Source organism: Dipodomys merriami, unplaced genomic scaffold (assembly GCF_024711535.1).
Source record: "Dipodomys merriami isolate MVZ:Mamm:240054 unplaced genomic scaffold, mDipMer1.0.p SCAF_190, whole genome shotgun sequence".
Classification (NCBI taxonomy): Eukaryota; Metazoa; Chordata; class Mammalia; order Rodentia; family Heteromyidae; genus Dipodomys; species Dipodomys merriami.
The window spans coordinates 1,751,102-1,771,665 of NW_027203271.1; the positions used below are offsets into that span (position 1 = coordinate 1,751,102).

The 20,564-nt window shown below is 45.5% G+C and overlaps 1 protein-coding gene across 2 annotated transcripts; it reads right to left on the reverse strand.

The window, feature by feature from the left end:
- Positions 1-1,638: 1,638 nt before the first annotated feature.
- LOC138831274 (endogenous retrovirus group K member 6 Env polyprotein-like) lies at positions 1,639-18,296 on the reverse strand. 2 transcript variants are annotated; one of them, XM_070028416.1, is made up of 5 exons: positions 18,249-18,296; positions 14,454-14,696; positions 13,815-13,944; positions 7,301-7,366; positions 1,639-2,912 (listed from the first exon to the last, which is right to left on the reverse strand). In XM_070028416.1, the coding sequence occupies exons 3-5, from the start codon at positions 13,856-13,858 to the stop codon at positions 1,778-1,780; spliced, it is 1,245 nt and encodes a 414-aa protein (XP_069884517.1). In that variant the 5' UTR covers positions 13,859-13,944; positions 14,454-14,696; positions 18,249-18,296; the 3' UTR covers positions 1,639-1,777. The 2 variants fall into 2 exon arrangements, with proteins under 2 accessions (XP_069884517.1, XP_069884518.1); XM_070028417.1 differs by lacking the exons at positions 7,301-7,366; positions 13,815-13,944; positions 14,454-14,696; positions 18,249-18,296 and adding an exon at positions 6,286-6,407.
- Between the last annotated feature and the right edge of the window lie 2,268 nt (positions 18,297-20,564).

The window sequence follows — 20,564 nt, forward strand, 5'->3', positions numbered from 1 at the left end:
GGCTGATAACTAGGATTAGCTCTAGTTGGGTGCCTCCACAGTTGTACTGGAGACTGCTCAAAACAATGTCGTCCATCCCACAATTACAATCACCAAGTGATCCTGAGTGGTTGTTCTCAGGAATAACCACTCAGGATCACTGTCATAGTCCCTCTTATGCTGGGACTATGGAGGGATCAGACCCAGAGCTTAGGGGATGAGTGAGTGACAGAGAGTAGGGATACTGGATACTGCATCATTTTGCAGTCTATTTCCTCATATTACAACTTGGTCCACATATTTTTACATCACAGAAATACCGTCCAAATAATTTCCATCCACTCCTCCAGACTGCAAGACTGTGCTAGTCCCATAATTCGCTCACTCCTTACTGCAAGTTTCTAATCTGGGTCTGAATCTGTTCCCCTGCCCGCCAGGTCTCTATTCCACACCTAGCATACTATGTTCCCATAAGAGAGAACAATGGATTGAACCAGCCTTTGTCTTTTTAAAAAAAAATTATGTGAAAATACCATACATCGGGGTTACAATTACATGGGCAAGGTAATGAGTACATTTCTTATCAAGAATTCTTGGCTCCTCCTCTGTTTCCTCTTCCCACCCTTTCCCATCCTCCCCCCGATCAAAGTTGTAAAGTTCGTTTTTCAACATAACGACTTGTACATCTCATTGTTGCAATGGGTCCACCTGTATCCCTATTTAAACGCTTTGTTTTTGCCCTTCCCCTCCACAAATTATACCAACATCAAATACAATGAAAGCAGCGGTTATGCTGTGGGGGAGGGGCATATGAAACAACAAAGAAATCATCTTATAAATATGTTACAATCACAAGAAAAAAAACAATTCAATACTTATAGTGGGGTTCATTTCACCTAAAATCAACTTATCTGATCTTTTCTGCTTGTCTCAGACATATACTAATTATTGCAAATAAGGGAAACCATGGGACTTGTGTTTCTTTAGGCCTGGCTTACTTCACTTAATATAATTTTTTCCAAGTCTTTCCATTTCCTAACAAATGGGGCTATGTCATTTTTTCTGATGGAAGCCTAGAATTCCATTGTGCCGGAACCTGCCGGCAACAAAAGGGAATCCTGAATTAGGGGGCGAGGATGCAGAAAAATAAAGACATAAGACATAGGATGGGGTCGGGAGGTCTGCACCTCAAGATTACAGTCCCGTTTATTTTTAATTTTTCCTATTATATACTATTAGAAGTCAAGAGGTAACATAAGGTTACCATATTGCAGAAAAACAAGGAAAGTTTTATTAAAAACAAAGTGCAGTAAAAACAAGACAAGATCAACTGATAGAAAGTAAAACAAATTCTGTAGACATAGCAAAGCAATCCCGGGCACCTAGTGTTTTTCATGAAAGCCAGTTCCTTATGCGTGCCTTTAAGTGAGCACAGGGGTCAAGATGACCATAGAGCTTTACTGTGGACTCCCAACATCTCCCCCATCTTTGTTTGAAGAAGCGAACCCACCTGTCTTAGGCTGGGTGGATCACCTTGTCTGCCTTACCCGTCATCGGGAACTTTTTCAGAGCAAAGCTGAAGGCCCTGTCTTAGGTTGGTCAGACTGTCACCCCCTCTTACCCGACTCTGGCTACAGTTTCTCTCTGGGAATTCATTTATATAGAGCTTGATCTTATGTAGCTGTATGGCTAAACTCATAAGAGAGTTTTGCAGTGCACGTATAAGGAAGGCATAGAAAAACTATCAGCAAAAGCATTCCCACGCCAAGCAATGACATTAGCAATCCTTTAACATAAGTCAGGGAAGTGATATAGAGTTGAAATTGTTTAAACAGTTTTTTTTAGCAGTTTTTGCCACTTTAGCGTCCAGAGGTAGGGCTTGTGTAGTACTATGAGCAAGCTGATTAAGATAATGGACAGTTTGTGCATTTTGTGTTAGTGCCACAGCAGCTGCCGCTGAAGAGGCAGCTAACAAAATAAAAGCCAAAACATCAGCTACAAGTAGCCCAACAAATCGATGAGGGCGCATTAGTTTTTTCAATTGTCTTAACACCTGAATGCCAGAATCTTTATACCAAGTTTTAGAAATATTTACAGGAAGCATAACAACAGATGGTTGTCTAACAATAAGTATGGATTCAGTTATGCCGCTATACAAGCAATTAGTAAAAGAACAATTAGAACAGGTGACATTAAAATAATTAGCTCCTATAGAGATATTGAATGGTCTATACATAATGACATGGGGTGGTGATACACAACTCATAATATTTTTTGAAAGGGATGAATTGGGCCAGGTTATGTTGTTGAGTGCAGCCACTAGCATCCAAACATGATGTTGAGGATGCCCATTCATCCACCACAGTCCAAAATTGTACTTATTAGTAAGATTAGCTCCAAACCAGTCCATTAATTGAAATTTAGTTCCAGAAATATTGGTAACAAATGGCTTCACATGCCTGCACCTTATTGGATGAGGCTTTCCTGTAGATACTATTATTTGTGAAGAATTAATGCAATGGGGTATCATATAGGATGGAGTAAAATTTGCATGAACTGGGTAACCAGTTGGTAAAGATGTCATCTGTATATTGTACATTTGATTTTTGTCTGGGATCCAAATTTTATGAGTCATGGATAGCATTATAATACAGCCTGGAATGGAGCCTTTAGAGCTGGTGGTAAAGTAGAATGGAGTTCCAATGTCTGAAGCTGAGGTATCTGCCATCTTGGTGTGCTGGATGAAGTGATCAAGTGCTGTACTGTATACTGATCTATTGACGTGAATGAGAACTTCAATTCCCTCCCAAGTTGTAGGGCGCACAATCGGGGGATCTGGCACGTAAGCCCAATGTGTCAGGGTTTGTGTCATCAGAATGAGCCTCCACAATCCTAACGCAATGCTCAGGCAACCAGAGGGATTCATTTTCTTCCTGCGAAAAAACACAAACATGTCCTCAACCCCATGTTAAAACTGGATCGAGCCCATGCCAATCACCTGTTAAAGGATCCTTCCACTTAACTCGGCCAAAAGCTCTTTGCTCTCTTTTTTTCCCAAAGTCACTGTACTGTGGAAAGTCCATTACAATCTAAACTTAAAAATTTAGTACAAATAAAGCATGAAAAGAATATTAACAGGAGAGAAGGGGTATAATTCCCCCCTTTTAATTCAAAAATTTGGTGTTTTAACAGCCCATTGGCTTGTTTAACAATTTCTTGCTCTTGAGGAATATAGGGAATATCTGTAGAGTGAAAAATCTGGTAAGATTTACAAAAAGTTTGAAAAGCTTGTCCGACATATCTCGGACCATTATCAGTTTTAATATGTTTAGGAAGTCCCATAAAGGCAAAGCAGTGTAGGGAATGAGCAATACCATGTTTGTTAGTCTCCCGGCAAGAGGAGTAGCCATAATAAAATTAGAGTAGTTATATGGTAACATGGACAAAATGAAGCCATCCAAAAGATGGAATCAGGCAGGAGTTTAGTCTACTTTTTCCATGGTGGAGGAGGTCAGGGTAACTATGTCGATTTCCTCCCCGTGACTGTAAGGCTGTAGCAACCGCAGCAACAGCAGGGTCTTTCAGTGTCTCCAAGGGACTGTCACACCTCGTGCTAGGCTGTATATTTCTACACAGACTGGTTAAGGATACAAGTAATACCTAGGCTTGGCAGGCTGTGGCCCCACTAGTTTTTAAGACTATTTAGACAATAGCCCAGGACAAATTATCAAAATGACAAGCTTTTTAACTAGATAGTTCTTTTAATAAGGCTGATTTTCTAGGCAGATGTAGAGGGCTCAGGCCTGTACTACTATTTTCCATGCGTTTTTCTTCTGTCTATTTTGCCACATTTTTTTTATGACTCTGGTCCCTTATTCTAAAAAGGGGATGATGGGTGAAGATTCATCTTCTGTAACTTCTTCAAGCAGACTCAGGGGTGTTGATCCTACTTAGCCAGGATCCTATAACCTTAGTCTATTTTAGAAAGAGGTTACAAGGGTTAGATATCATTAAGAACAATATTTTAACTTTTGACAAATGCACAGACTTTTTCTCCAGCTACAGCAATGTAGCTTGTTTAGCACTCTGGTTTGTAAAAGCATCTTTTTTTTTTTTTTTTGTCGGTCGTGGGGCCTGAACTCTGGGCCTGGGCACTGTCCCTCAGCTCTTCAGCTCAAGGCTAGTGCTCTACCACTTGAGCCACAGCGCCACTTCCGGCTTTTTTCTTTTTGCTTATGTGGTGCTGAGGAATCGAACCCAGGGCCTTGAGCATGCAAGGCAAGCGCTCTACCACTGAGCCACCTTCCCAGCCCTGTAAAAGCATCTTTAGGAATGTGACCCCTAGTGACCCTAACAATGCCTAAGTCACCCGTGCAGATGTAAATAGACAGATGTTAATAGAAACACACTCTCAAGTTTACAAACGATTTTCTTGAACAGATAAATTTCTTGTAGCTGGTGTTAGCTCAAAAGTTACTGTCAATTAGGGCTTTTGAAACATACAGGGGCTGGGATTTAAACCATCTCACACATTTTATAACTTCACTTTTTAGTACTATCACAGATCACTAATGTTTCTGTCCCTACAAGGTAGACAGTCATGGACATTAGGCATGCTTACAAACTATCTTCCCATGACATTCTGGCTCTGACCAATTTTTGAAGGGCCACACACAAATGACTCTAGGATCTGACATTTTTGCCATCCGAGCAGTGGCTTACTGCCTCTGGATACTCCTCCATAGCTCTTGTCTCACGAATGTCTTCTCTACACTGGGATAAATGCCTCATCTGCATTTCCCTTAGCTGGTTGCTGGACTTGAACTCGGGGCATGAGTGCTATCCCTCAGCTTTACAGCTCAAGGCTCGTGCTCTGTCACTTTGAATCCCAAAGCAATTATTTTGGTAATCCTAATTTTTCCACTTTGAGGCAAATGTTAACAACAATTTTACTTTTAAACTTTATATCCAGAAATCCATTCCTAATTTTTAAGCCTCCTATTAATCTCTTTTATTATTTTATATTTTAGTTTTTAGTTACATTTTTAAAAAATCCTTTAAAATCTTGAGGCCAATTGTCACTCATTGTCTCTTGGATGTTTGTTTTAAAACAGATACACATTAAAACTTTTAAACTCACATGACAATTTTTCCTTAATGCAAGAATTACAATCACCATTACTGTACCAAGAAGGTAAACTTAACACCTTTATGACATTTAAAAACATATCCTAATTGTAGAACATCATTGAAAGCAAGTCACATTATACAAATACATTTTAACCCTCTTTTTAAGTCCAAGGGGCAGTTTTAGCAATACTAATCAGATCATCGCATCACTAATTTTTTTTTACCATCATGTTTCTAGTATTTACCTGTAGAGAAAAAGGACAGAACAAAGTGGGCCACTTGGCCCCTCCTGTGGAATGGGCACACACCTAATCTCACTCTTTAGGGTATGATGAACTGCGTTTGTGCCAACTTGTCCCCTTTCACCATGCGTGGACTCCTCCCATGGCCTGTCCCACCATGTATGACCAGCTGAACTGAACTATGGCCTGTTTACCCCTTACTCCTAAAGCTAGGTCTTTTGTTGGCTTTTACATTTTTTCCTTTTCTTATCTCTTGGTTTTTTGAATGAAAATACATACTTTTAGACAGACAGGACAGTAATGTCTTTGACAGTGTTAAACAAACTTTTACATTTAAACTTTTAATATTTATTCCCAAATTTTAGCCAAGAGAACTAAATTCCAAACAGCCAATGCATTTTGTTAAGCCAGATAACTTGATTACAGTGTAAACAGCCTTATGCATTTTAAAATACCAGATTTTTTAATTTTTTAAGTTAAAGAATCCTTAAAAGGTCATTTAAAACAATGTGAAAATTCTTTAAAATTTTTGGTAATGTCCAAACCTCATAACCTTTTGAATTTTAAACTTAAACTCACCCAATTGTTACAGCATGCTGATAATTCTTATCTTAAACATGTTCACAAACACACACAAAACACACACAGATCTTAAAGCGCACAAAAATCAATCAGTTGTATGAACATTTAAAACTGGTACCAATTCTAAAACAGAACTAGACAAGACAACAACAAAAGGCTGAGTTGGGGACTAATGGGCCCCCAGTTCATCCCTACCTCAGAAAACATAGAACAGAAAACACACCGAAGTAAACAAGACAAACAGTGGCCACAAAGACAAAATCAGGTCTCAGTGAATGGGGCGACATCTCACCACCACTCACAAGTGGGACTCAAATCCACTTACCAGGGGATTCCAACCCCCTCTACTCACCTCCGGAGGATTTTTCTTTTAGATTCCTGCAAACATTGACCCAGGGGCCTTCCAAGGTAGAGGAAAATTGCCAGTCATGTTGCAGAAAGGGAAAGAAGTCCCTAGTGGCCGTCCCCTCAGACTGACAGGTTCTCCCCCATATTCAGACCCCCTGGGTCAAGGCTGGAGGCTAAAGTCTTGCTGGTGTCACTTGTAGGTGGTCAGTGGCATTTTCATCCGGCTGTGAATTCTCCCTGCTGGCCCTTTTAAGTTATTGTTAGATCCTCCAGGTTTTTCACCCCCACCAACCCCCGACTTCTTGATCCAGAGAGGGTGAAGGAGGTAGCTGTGAAGCAAAGAAAAGGGGGTCAGTTTAAAGTATAAGTAAAAAAGAAGGAGCTAGAGAGAAACAGATATTGAGCGAGTGTTAGCCAGTCTCCTCTAGGCTCTCACATCAGGATGAATCTGAGAGAAGAAACATTCCAAGAATTCCAGAATACATACACACAAACATTGAGACAAAACACATTTACAGCGTGTGCATTGTAGACTGTCAGACAGAAAGTGTTGGACTACAGATGGGCCCAAATGTCCGCACTAGTGGATAGTTTACCATGATGGGGATCTGGGGGACGGCTCCCATTGGCCCAGTTGCCTGTCTTATAGTGCGTCCGCCAATACCTCTTGCCAACCCCAATACAGAACCTGCAGGCTACACAGATACCAGACAATTACAAAGCAGCAATGTTTTAACTTACAGGGCATTTGCATCATAGTGTCCCTGAATGTTTTTTGTTTTTTGTTTTTTGTTTTTTGCTAAGTTTCTAAACTAATGGTTCCTTCCTCCAGGAACCAGGGGTATACTTCCTCAACAAAGTAAAAGAAACATTCTAACTGACTGTCTAACTTTCACTGCTTGAGCATGAAACATACCCTTGAGAGCCTGCACATATAACATGTGGCTGTTACCTTGCCCCATAATTTCTTACTCCCGACTATACTCTCTCCCGCTCTCTATTTCTGGATGTCCTCTTACCTTAGCTGGGTCCTCTGCCATGATCCCAGGTTTTCAGTTCCCTGTTCAGGTGCCACTTGCTGGAGCCTGCCGGCAACAAAAGGGAATCCTGAATTAGTTGGCGAGGATGCAGAAAAATAAAGACATAAGACAAAGGATGGGGTCGGGAGGTCTGCAGCTCAAGACTGCGCACCATTTATTTTTAACTTTTCTTAATATATACTATCAGAAGTCAAGAGGTAACATAAGGTTACAATAGTCCAGAAAAACAAGGAAAATTTCAGTAAAAATAGAGTGCAGTAAAAACAAGACAAGGTCAACTGGTAGAAAGTAAAACAAACTCTGCAGACATAGCAAAGCAATCCTGGGCACCTGGTGTTTTTTAAGTAAACCAGTTCCTTGTACTTGCCTTCAAGTGAGCACCAGGGTCAAGATGAACTTTAAACTTTACTGTTGGCTCCCAACACCTCTCTACTACTTTTTCTCTTTCTTTCTCTACTTTTCTCATCTTCGTCTTCATCCTCCTTCTTCTTCAACCCCCTCTTTCTCCTCATTCCCACCCCAGCCACCATGATAACCAGCCCTGTGTGCACCATGTGATCCATAGACTCACCCCAACCCCAGAGATCAGCAGACACAGTCAGACCTGGATCCAGGCCTCTGAGACCAGAGCTAGAAGTGTTCCTTTGCCCTCATTCCTACACGGAGACCAGAGATGTGGGCTTGGAGCTGGGGAGAAGATACTGTTGAAACTGAATTCCCCATGAGGTGCTCAGAGACTCAGAGTCTGTACCACTTCCTGAGAGATGGAAGGAGGCTCAGGTCTTTGAAGAAAAAGTTATCTCAGAAGTGCCGCGTTCAGGCAGAAAAGCCTGGGCCTGTGTTATATAATTTGAGAAATAAAGGACACGCAAGCCTGGTTCCTGATGGACATACCTGTCATCCTAGCTGCTCGAGGGGCTGGTTCAAAGCCAGCCCAGACAGAAAAGTCTTTGAGAATCTGTCTCTCAAATTACCAGCAACAATTCAGACTGGAGGTATGGCTCAGATGATAGATCGCCAGCTGTGAGCAAGAAAGCCAAGCAAGATTCTTTGTATGCTTCTTTTCATCTCTAGAGTGAATACAAGGCCCTGAGTTCGAGGGAGGGAGGGATGAAGAGGAGGGCGAGAAAAAGGGAGGCCTTGGGTTCAAACAAAAAATGCAATTTGAATTTCTGTTTAATTCAGTTTTTCCCTTTCCACAGCCACCCCTTCATCCTCTCCCTTCCCCTGCCCGCCCTTGCTGCCCACTCTCTTGTTGGTGAAGAGAGGGAGATCTATCCTCATGTCTTTATTTCTTTGTTCCAAAGCCTGGTAGTGATGTGGAGACTCCACATACCCAGGGAGCCCTCCCCCATCTCCTACCTACCCTTTAGCCCTCAGACCTCCCCTCCCTTAATCAAAGTAGCTTCAGGAGTCACACCCAACTCACATCTCCCCAAAGCCAGCCCAGTGAGCCTGCCACCCCACTCCCACCCCAACTCACACCTGAACTCAGACTACCTTTGGGGTCCACGGGCATCTGGGCATCAGAAAATTAGCTGTAATTGCTCTGTACTTAGCAACTTCATCTTCCCGGCGCTCAGCTGGGGCATCGTGTCTGCGATTTCACTCTTAATCAAGAGGCCTTACAGTCTGACTTCAGAGACTAACTTTTAAAGCTCCTCCTGTGTATGAAAATGAAGGATGTCTTACTTGCTCCACCATGCAGTAAATCACAGAGGCCTGGCAGAGAACTGAGACTGTATTTCACAAAATGTGAAGGGAAGAGCCTGGCACAGGGAAGGTAGAAAGGGTGGCAGAGTTGAAGGCGAGACTCAAAGCTCCGGTGAATCCTGGGCTGCTGGGGAGGTCAAAGTAAAGAAGATCATAGATCACAGCCAGCAAAGCAAAAAAGCTCCATCTGGTTGAGCAAGCAGGGCATGGCGGCTCACACCTGTCATCCCAGCTCTGCAGACAGCATCAGTAGGACTACAGTCGAGGCTGACCAGGACAAGAATGTGAGGCTCTATCTAAAAAGTAACTAAAGCAAAATGAGCTGAGGGCTCTGGTTTGCATCTGCCTTCCAAAAGTGCATGTGTTGCAGGCTGACTCCCATGGGCCTGTGTCCATGGCCCTTCAAGGTGGGGACGTTGAGAAGTGACAAGTGTCCCATGGTGTCATGAGGGTAGGCTATCGATGGTGGCATTTGTGGCTTTATCACAACAGGAAGAAACTGGCACCATGGCACGAGCCTGTATCCCTAGCTACTTCAGAAGAGGAGTTCAGAAGGTTGTAGTACGAGGTCAGCCCAGACATGTTAGTTTGTGAGACCCCATTTCAACCAGTAGCTTGGAGTGGTGGCCTGCCCCTGACATGCGGACACAGTGGAAGCACAATGGCTAGGAGTAGTGGCACGCTTGTGCCATCCCCAGAGGTATGAGACAGAGCAAATAGTAGGACCACAGACCACTCCAGTGCAGGCATGAACAAGACCCCACCTCGAAAATAACCAACCAGCGAGGGGCAGTAATTAAACAACACAGTATATCTAATATGTCTACTAGTTTTCCTTCCTCTTCTTTCAGAGTCTTTTTGATGGTGCTGAAGTTTGAACCGAGGCTTTTTGCTTGCTTCTTGCTGACTGACCAGTGCTCTACCATTTGAGCCATGCCTCCAGCCCAGATGTTTCTTGATTACATTGGAGATGGAGCCTCATGTGCCTGGTCTGGCTTTGAGCCGAAATCTTCCAGATCTCAGCCTCCTGTGTACCTAGAATTATAGTTACGAGCTTCTTGCCCCTGGCTTTTTCTAGATTTTTGAGTAAAGCTCTGTTCTCTTGACCCTAAGGTCATATTCTTCCCCATCTTTTATTCTTCTGTCTCTTCCATCTTTTCCCAAAGCATCAGGAAAAAAGTAGAAGAAAAAGAACAAAGCTTTGGGGCTGGGAATGTGGCTTAATGATAGAGTGCTTTCCTAGCATGCATGAAGTCCTGGGTTTGATTCTTCAGTACCACATAAACAGAAAAAGCCAAAAGTGGTGCTGTGGCTCAAGTGGTATAAAGCTAACCTTAAGCAAAAGAAGCTCAGGGATAGTGTCCAGACCATGAGTTCAAGCCCCAAGACTGGCAAAAAGTAAAGAAAAGAAATTTCCTGCCCAGGCTGGCTTCACACTGCGATCTTCAGATCGCAGCCTTCTGAGTCACTTGGTTTACAGGTGTAAGCCACCAGCACTCAGTAAAAACACTTTAAATATAAACTAACAGACAAGTCGAGTTGTAGATTTACAGCAATGATATTACTAAGCAGCCACAGGTCCCTTGCAGGAACACCAGATGGGCAGGAACCACAGAGCCCAGCACAGCTCTCTCCCACATGGCCTGTGTGGGAGCAGTTCCACTGGTACAAGAGGATGCCCTCCACTCTCACTTGCCAGGGGAACCTGAGCCTGAGGCCCTGGGGGTAGCCAGGGACTCCACATGGAGAGAGAAGGAAAAGGGCAGGTCTGTGCTAATCAAGTGTCCCATCACATCGTGTAAGACCATGTCAAACATGTAACCAGTTATTTTCTCTTGGTTTACCATCAAGTGACCACCAACTCATGCCTCATCTCATGGGGGGGGGTGCTCAGGAGCAACTGGACAGGTGGTCTGCCTTGTTCCCGTCCAATGCCACTCTGTGATTCCCCAAATGACCCCCTTGGCAAGGTGCAAGGTGTGTCTGATGAGTTCTTGTGTTCCAGTTCATAACCACAACTCTGTCATCGCCAAGAGTTCCCACTACAGAAAGGACCAGCAGCCCTGGGCCTGGGTCATGAGGCTGCAAGGTCCTCCACACTAAAACTCCCTAAACAATCACATGTCTGCTTTCTTGTAAATTCCCTCTTGTCCAGTCCTGAGAGCCTCAACGACAAGCACGCATCCCAAGCTTCTATTTCCAAAGGGGAGCTGGGAGTGGAAGTCAGTCCACAGTGAGCAACAAGCACCCGGCATAAACCAGCCCTCAGCCGGTGAATATGCCAACAGCCCAGTGGGCTTCTCTACCCAGGCCCAGGTGTGCCACGGTGACTCTGGCCCCATGCCTCTTGTCCCCAGAAGGTGGTGCTCAGATCATCCATAAAGGCAGTGCCTACCTGAACCTCCAAGATCTGAGCTAGTCAGCTGGGAGTCCAGGACAAACTTGCTCTCAAAAGATTCAGTTGGAAGTAATCACATAAGCCAAGTAGTGAAAGAACAAGGCCTGGGATGAGGAAGGTAAGGAAAAGAAAAGGAGGAAGAAAGGGAGGAGAAGTAGGAAGAAAGAGGAAGGGTAGTTGAAGAAAGAAAGGGAAGAAGAGAAGAAGGAGGAGAAAGCAGGAGGAAGAAAAGAGATGTGAAGAGGGGAGAGGAGAAGAGGAGAAGGAGGAGGAGGAGGTGGAGGAAGAGGAGGAGGAGGAGGAGCAGGAGGAGGAAGAGGAGGAGGAGGAGGAGGAGGAACCTTAACAAGCACACTATAAGATAGAGGACAAATGTAGATCTGAGCCAATCTTCCCATGTCTTGATGTTTCAGCCAGTGACCAGAATTTTTGTGAATGTCCCCCAAGCCTCTAAGTGTGAGGAGAGCCACAATTATGCCATGTCCCCTCATCCAGCCATGTAGCCCTGGGTGCTCTCTTTCTCAGAAACCTTGTGACACACTACACACATTGGCAGATCTGTAGAGCACACTGTAGAGCACACCATCTCCACCCTGTCCCCAACCGTCACAGCCTAGAGATCATAGCAAGTCCAATGTGACGCTTCTGCTAGCTCCAGAGTGCCCCCCTCTCGGGCCTGCTCTGAGCCCCCTCCTCTCCTCCACCTCGCCCCTCCCCATACAGCCTCAGGTCCTTGAGCTTGCTCTCACAGACAGTGTGGGTCTGCTTTCCAATGCTGTGACAAGATCTAAGGAATTGAACTCGAAGGAAGAAAGGTTTCTTTGGGCTTGTCTCCATCTGTGGTTGGCTGGAGCTATAGCTTTGAGCTGAGGTAGGCAGCACATGTGGCAGCAGAAACACAAGGTGGAGAAAGGAGAGGGGAATGGGCTGGGAAAAGTTACTCCATTCAAGGTCACATCCCCCACCCTGTGGAGGCATTAATCCATAGATGAAGGTAGCAACCTTGGAATCCAATCCCCTCTCAAGGCCCCACCTCCTGATAGCTCACTCAGCTATGAGGTCATCAGTGGATGAGCCCGTTGCTAGAGCCAGAACCCCATGATCCAATCACCACTCAAGGTCCCGCCTCCTGACAGCCCATTCAGCTATGATATCATCAATGGATGCCCAATGGTGGAGCCAGATACTTCCTGAGGAGATCCAATCACCTCTCAAGGCCCCGCCTCCTGACAGCCCACTCAGCTATGAGGTCATCAGTGGATGAGCCCATTGGTAGAGGCAGAGCCCTCAGGATCCAGTCACTTCTCACTATGGCCACCAGCTGGGGAGCAAGCCTTCAACTCAGGAGCTTTTGGGGATATTTCAAGTACAAACCATACCAGAGGGCATCATTGTTCAAGTACCCCAAAATCCTCCACCCCACCTGGGACCCTCCTACAGTGGGGCACCCTAAATGGAACACAGTGTGCCACTGTGGATAGCTGAACACAGGATCCAGGACTCCCTTACTGGAATGTTACATTTGCATAAAAACAGTCTGAGGCCTTATTATGGTTGTTGACAATCATTGTGTTTGTCTAATTGAGCTTGTAAGAACCAGGAGGTTCCCCCAAATCCTGACCAGCTGCTCTGATGGATTTTAAAGCAGGAGCTCTTCTTGATATTCAATATAAAGAGACCATATTTCCTCTCCAGGGAGACACTAATGACAGAGAAATGTGATTTCCTGCTGCAAACTTACCAATCCTACTCCACCTCCACCAAGCCATGTGTTAAACCCTTGGTCCCAACAGTGCTCTTTCCCCTTCACCACAGTAACTACTTGCAGAAAACATCGTCCTCCATCCAGCTGTTTATATTTTTGCAATATCAATTTGTGATACTTATTGATATTCAGCTTTGGGTAAGGAGAAAGCACAGAGAACCCCTAGGATAGGAGTGTGGCTCTGTCACAAGTCAGCTCTGTGTTTTCTGCCAGTCACTTGACCTTGACTTGGACCTTCCCTCTCAATGAGAGAGGTTCCTCATCTGTAGACTAGAGATAACAAAAGCACACATTGTGGCTGTGAAATTCAAGGGCAAAGTGCATATAAACTATTTGGCATGGGTGTCATACATCTGGTGGGTGCTCAGCTGACCATTTGGTCCAATTACTTGGTGGTAATTGAAAAGGTGGTCCAATTACTTGGTGGTAATTGAAAAGGGGAAAGGGGACATTATTTCAAAGTATTGAGATCCGTGGCCTGAACCAGGCCCCTCTATCTTGCTTCTCCTCTGACCCTCATTTCCCACTCCGCTAATGCAAGGTAACAGCAACAATATTCTGGAAGTATTGAGTGACTTCTATGACAACCAAATAAAATGTCCAACCATAAAACATACCTTCTTCGGTGGGTTACTTTTATGGCTCCCCACTCAGAGTTCATCTCCTCTGTGTCCTGTACCTTCTATCATAGGTAATGGTGAAATAATTCTTCTCTCGGCTTCATCTCCATGTCCCACCAGTCTGTAACTGAGGAAAAAAGAGTTGCCACATGATGAGAATCAATCTGACTCCATTTTCGGTTCTACATGATGAATATAAATGATTGGAAAATTAAAAAACCATTAGGCTATTAAAAATAACTTCCAAGAACCATCTCTCAATAAATTATTTTCAGTCTTAAAAAACACACCTGCAAAGAATATAAATGGTAATGCCAAACATCTGAGAAGTCAGTAATCAGATATAATGGTCAATTTCTCTGATATTATTGTCTAATTAAGCAATTTGGCTTTCGTGGAGATTGTATGGAATTGAGTCAGTATAGTCTAAAAGGGATGTAGAACCGATTTCTTTTGAGCTAAAGACAAAAAAAAGTATATTAAAACTTTAGTACAAGGAAGAATAGGTTACAATTTATGTTTTCTGCTCAATTGGCTGCTTTTCCAAAGCATAATTCAAGAGTTAAAAAGAAGCCTGACAGATGAACTGTGAGGGGAGCGGGACTCCATGTAGAGACCCCGACCCTGGGTAGGTACCAGTGCTCTGCATGGAGGACAGGTCTTGAAGCCAATCTCAAGCAGATACCAAAGGGGCCTGACATTCATTCAGAAGTATGGCTGTAACCAGGAGAGGAAAATTGAGACAGACTTCAGTCAGCACCGTGAGCCTCAGAGTGATATAACAGAAATGATTTTAAATAACAGCACTTCCGTTGTCACTTTTCTTTCTTGGATACTTCTCCTTTTGCACCAATGGATTTGTTGCTGCTTCTGCTGCTGCTGTGGAGACAAATACAGGAGACAGAAGTTATTTAAAAGGTACAGAATTTCATCTTAGCTCATGGTTTTGATCCAAGGTTTACCAGTTCGACAACTCTGGGCCTGCACTGAGGCAGAGCATCATGGCAGCACATGAGAACCTGTGCAGGGGGAAGCTGCTCACCTTATGGCCTGGGAGCAGAGAAAGAAAAGGAGGAGGAGCAGGAGGAGGAAGGGGAAAGGGCAGGGAAACAATGAGAGCAATGAAAGCTTTCTCCATCGGCTGGTGGCCCAGGGAGGAGGAGGGAAGAGAAGAAAGGAAACATGTGGTTTAATCCCATTTTGGGTCAGCCATGCTGCTGGCCCCAGGCCAATGAGTTTTACGTCTGACCACATTGAGACAGGTAGAAAGAGGGAGATGAAGAGCTCCAATGGAGACACCACTTGGTGGCTCTCATTTGTGTCAGCTTACAGCAAAATGACTGGGTCCCCCACATGCATAGCCAGAAACTGCAACACTCCCTCTGGCTGGAAAGGACAGTGGGACCACTGGGCCAAGTACAGTTCCCTGCATCCAGGACCTTTAAGGCAGCATGGAGTGTCCTTCCATGAGGTGTTGGAATGTCTGAGCTAGCTAGCTAGCTGTGTGAGCCTGCAGGAAGGTTACAGCCAGCACCGACAGGTGCTCACTGCTCACTGGCCATTCTGGGGCACCAGCTACACTGGCTTATCCTTGGCCCCATGAAACAAAGACACATGCACTCACCTATTTACACATGAGCAAAGACAGGTACAGAAAGATTCCATATCTGCCTAAGGCTGCAACAACTGGATTTGAACCTGGCTGGATGCCACAAGGAGTGCCTCCTGATAAAGCCACACCTGCTGAAGTTATACCACTGAGGCCCTACCCCTTGCTGAAGCCACACCCCAGCTGAAGCCACACCTCCTGCTGAAGCCACACTCCTAGCTGAAGCCACACCTCCTGCCGAAGCCATACCTACAGCTGAGACCACACCCCCTGCTGAAGCCACACCCCCAGGTGAATCCATACCTCCTGCTGAGGCTATACCTACAGCTGAGGCCACACCTCCTGTTGAAGCCACACCTTCTGCTGAAGCCACACTTCTACTAATGCCACATTATCCACTGAAGCCACGCCTCTAACAAAGGCCATGCCTTTAGCTCATCTTCAAGCCACCCTAGAACTATGTTGCACAACAGTAAGGTTTGTAGAGGAAAGTACAGCAGTTTCTAAAAGTCTTCCACTTTTTATCCAAACTCACAGTGATCTGCGAAAATGAATTACATGATAATTGGGCAGTATGGGTTTTCTGACTGGTAATTGTTGTAATTAATTCAGCCTCGGTGAAATGCAAGGAGTTAAAAAAATGCCTGTATGAGGGAAACACTCATCTTAATACAAAGTACTTAACCAAATATGACGTCTTCTAATAAATCCTCCTTATGCGTTGCCAGCTGCATACGCAGCTGTCAGCAGAGCAAGAGCACTGCAAAATTGCTCTACATCTCTCTCTAATTTCCTCTTGGTATGGACAGCTCATTTGGCGATAACCCTTCCCTCTGGGCTTGGAGGCAGTATTTCCCAAGAGGGCTCCATGCAAGGCCCAGGGCCACATGCTGCCTCATCGAAGGTTCTAGAAACATCCACTCTGACAGTAGTTTGGGGAGATCTGCCAGGAGAAACACTGTGCTGGTGTTGGGCAGCCACTGGGTTCAAACCTCTGCTCAGTCGCCCAGGACTGATACTCATTCTGCCAAGGAGGCTCCTGACTTTCAGACATAACCACACAGCCCTCTCCCAGGACCACTGCTGGGATTTAGATTTGCTGTTCCAATGCTATTATCAGGGTCTGAACCAAAGACACCCCCAGAGGCTCATGGGACAAAGGCCTGGTTCTGTACGATAGGATTTTGAGAGCTGACTTAGTCATAAGCTCTCATATTTATCCCTGGGTAACACTCATGATTGGACACTGGAACTGAAGCCCTGTTGGAGGAGGGCACAGTCACTGTGGAGTATCCTCCCAGCGTGGGTCTTTTTCCCAGAAACAACTTGTCTGCCTCTACTTCTTGGCAGCCAGGCAGTGCGCAGCTCAGCTTGGCCCCAACGTAGCCCTCATCACAGGCCCAGAAATGAGATAGTAGAGCTTGCCACCAGCGTCCAATTACAGCCACCCCCTGCTTAGCTGCTTTTTGTCCAAAATTTGATCACAATTGGTGAAAACCCAAAGCCACGATAATCTGCTCAGATATACGGCTAAAACAAAAGGCAAAAAACTTTGTGTATTATTATTATTTTTTTAGCATTTCCTTTCCTCCTGAAGACCACTGTTGGCATTTGAATGGGTGAATGAACTGGTCTTGTTGGCCACACAATCATTGACAAGATGGAAACTTCACCCTATAGAAAAAGTCATGAAAGCAGACAGCACTGGGCATTTGGCACAAGTAGCCTAGCGAGCTCAAAGACCTGAGTTCAAATCCCAGGCCAAAGAAGAAAGGAAGGAGTGAAAGGGAGAGATAGAAAATTTGGTTTTATCACCTCTTTTGCCTTTTCTGTCCATAAATCCGCATTTAGATGACAAAGGTGTCTAGAAACCTTGAATCCAGAAAATCCACCTTTCTGAGAAGAAATCCCCCTGGATTTGGGAGGAGTGCATGAGGCAGTGGTGAGGTACAGGAGTACCGGGTGCTGAGCTCCTGGGCAGGTCAGCGTTCCTGGTCACAACAGGAGATACACCTGCTCTGTCCACCCCAGTGCTAAGGTTGGTGTCTGCAACCTCACTGACTCTTGACAGAGACTCTGGAGGGTGGGGACAAAGGCCGGTCTTCCATGGCAGGGGAGAGGCTAGGACAAGGGAGAGACCTCTCCAGAGGACCCAGCCCAGTACCAGTGAAAAGTGTACATGGCCAGCAAAGGGCCCATCAAAAGGGAGCCGGGATTCCTGAGGCTACACGGCCTGGTCCCTAGTCCCCTTGGCCAGAGTTACCTGAAGAAGCAGAGCCCCTCACCAGTGTGGGATAGGATGGTGAACTGCAGTGACCCCTAGGCCCCAGTGCAAACACAGGACAGTGACCTACAGTGACCCCTAGGCCTCTTGGTGCCCGGAAGCCTTGGCAGGAGGCCAGTCTAGCTCTACTAACTGCACATGAGCAGTCACAGCAAACTTGGGCATGCGCAGTTGCACACCAGGGGCGTAAGTTTCTACCTGTCGATCAAGCTTCCTATCAGTTCACACTCAGTGAGGGACGGTTCACCTGATCCCTACCTGAAAAATCTCAGCCAGGCCCGCGTTCCCTGCAGCCGACTCACTGTCTCTATAATAACCTCTTGAATGTGTTTTTCTCCATCATTTTCCTCACTGCACATAGCAAAGCAGAGCAAGTATGCTAGCCCAAGTCTGTTCTCTCTTTAGAAAGCCAGGAATTCCTTCCTGGGAGCCTCAGGAAGGACCCATCCTCACAACAGCTGCCTCTCATCTCCAGACAAACTAGGAGCACACCACAAACCTCACCCTCCTGCCACCAAGTCAGCAGCTGAGGACTCACCAGATCTGAGCTGGGAGCTCCCTGGCAAGCAGGGAGAGTGGATCAGCGAATTCTTCCCCAGCTGTCTAACTTCCAGCTGACTACAGTTCCCCCACACACACTGGAGTTGTGCGAACACAGCCTGCCTCTGCAGTTGTGGCACACAACAGCACCCAGTGGGCACCAGCTGTCTCCACGGCTTGTGCCAGCCTGGCTGGGGCAGAGAGAATGTGTTTGCCTTCTCTGCCTCCTCCCCCCACCCCGTACCTGGCTACAAGTCACCTCTGTTTCTGATCAAAGATGTTCCAAATTACAGCCTGTCATATCTACAGCACATTAAAAACAAGCTCCTCTCTCTTCCGTATCTATACATTCTCATTCCAATTGTTCGAGAGAGAATGTGCTGGAGTTGCTTCTGCTTCTCTGCATTTGAACATCATCTCTTTTCTCCACATTCCCAAAGGCAGGGTCCTTGGTTAGCATGCTGGTTACCTCTCTCTCCCTGTCTGCACCTACATGATCTAATCTGCCTGGGGCAGGCCGGTTGTTTGGCAATCAAACTTGGTGATCTAACAATTGGAAAGACAGATTAATTAAAGAAGAAAGGATTTTTCTTTCCTCCTTTCTCGCCTTTCAAAGGCTTTTTGAATAAGAATCAACAGAAATCAAAATAAAGGAGTGAGAATACCTCCCCGCCCCTGTCCACCCCCAAGTCCATCCCAGCCCCCCCACAAGAGTGTGCTCTTGACATTCATCTGCTTAGCTTCCATCTGACATCAAAAGTCAGCCCTCAGCCCTGGGGAATCAGAGGGACAGGAAGAACTTTGAATGGGATATTTATAAATTCCTCTGATAACAGCACAAAAGAGAAGCCGGACAGCTTTATTGATTTAAACATTAAAATTACATGTGCTTTTTTCTTCATTTTCCCAGAGGTGATAATGTTTCTTATTTTTAATGTAGATTGAAATCTCAGAGACTTTCCACAAGCTCCTTGTGGTGATTACGAAAGATTAGTGATAACACGTCTAATTAGTGTAGAGAGACATAAAAATCAATGGCAGCAGTGTGGAGAGTTAAATTGATGGACTCAGAGTGTCCAAGCCAAGATGGGCCTGCAGGCTGGGCTTTGCCAGGCCCCAGGCATGCTCCTATCCCCAGGCATTGTGGAGGCCTTCCAGGCTCCCAACAGTCCTTCTACTGCTTGCTGGAAATGCAAGGAAGAACAGAGCCCCGTTCATTGCCAGAAAAACACAAGCCATGCCAGCAAGTGTCCCATGCTCAGAACCACGTGCTAGAGAGACCCAGGTGGTCACCAAGGTCCTCCAGGGGCTGATCCCCCCCACCTTGACCCAGAGGTCAGGAGAGCTAGGGGGATAGAAGAGGCCCAGGGCCTTCTCTGAGAGTGGGGATAGATGTGGACTTGAAAGGCTTGCTCCAAGACAGCTGTGCTCCAACTGTGCCACTTGTGGAAATGGCTGAACCACAAGGGCTATGACACCACTCATGGGGACAGAGCTCTGGCTGGTCCTCAGATGCTCCCCATGGTATCCCTGGGACTTTGGGCCTGCCCAGCCTGAGAGGTGGACGTAAGGTCAACAGCGCCACCGTGTGTCTGTAAAGAGCAACATCAGATTCTGACCAGATCAACATGGTGGTTTTTCAGTGTAAGAGAGATAGGAACTTCAAGAGAGGGATCCTAACTTCCTGAAGGAAAATGTGTTTTAATCAATTGCTTAGGGGAAATGAGAAATAAACTCAAGAATCTGGGTGGTGGTATTTCACACTTGTAATCCTAGCCACTCAGAAGGCTCACATCTGAGGATCGAGGTTCAAATCCAGCCAGGGCAAGAAAGTCCTTGAGACACTTATCTCAAGTGAATCTCCAGAAAACTGCAAGTGGTGCTATGGCACAAGTGGTAGAGTACTCATCTTGAGCTGAAGAGCTAAGGGGCAGTCAAGGCCCATAAGTGACAAGAGAGAAAGAGAGAAGAAGGAAGGAAGGAAGGAAGGAAGGAAGGAAGGAAGGAAGGAAGGAAGGAAGGAAGGAAGAAAGGAAGGAAGGAAGGAAGAGAGGAAGGAAGGAAGGAAGGAAGGAAGGGAGGGAGGGAGGGAGGGAAGGAGGGAGGAAGGAAGGAATTCAACAGAGCTATACCAATAAAACAAATAACTCATAACTGCCATGTGTGCCATTTACCCCTGCTGGCCTCACACTGAAGATCCTCCTGTCTCTACCTTCTGAGTAGCTGAGACTACAGCTATATGTCACCACACCTAGCCCAGAACCTGCGTGTTTGTAAGAGCTTTAAGAAGATAACAAGGAAGAAGTGCGATTTG

Bases quoted from the DNA above. Each gene is read 5' to 3' on its own strand.
- LOC138831274 (XM_070028416.1), bottom strand. From the start codon at position 13,858: ATGAACTCTGAGTGGGGAGCCATAAAAGTAACCCACCGAAGAAG. The intron at 7,367-13,814 runs GTATGTTTTATG...TGTTGCCGGCAG, and splicing joins AAAGTAACCCACCGAAGAAG to GCTCCAGCAAGTGGCACCTG. The intron at 2,913-7,300 runs GTAAGAGGACAT...GTTTTTTCGCAG, and splicing joins TGGCAGAGGACCCAGCTAAG to GAAGAAAATGAATCCCTCTG.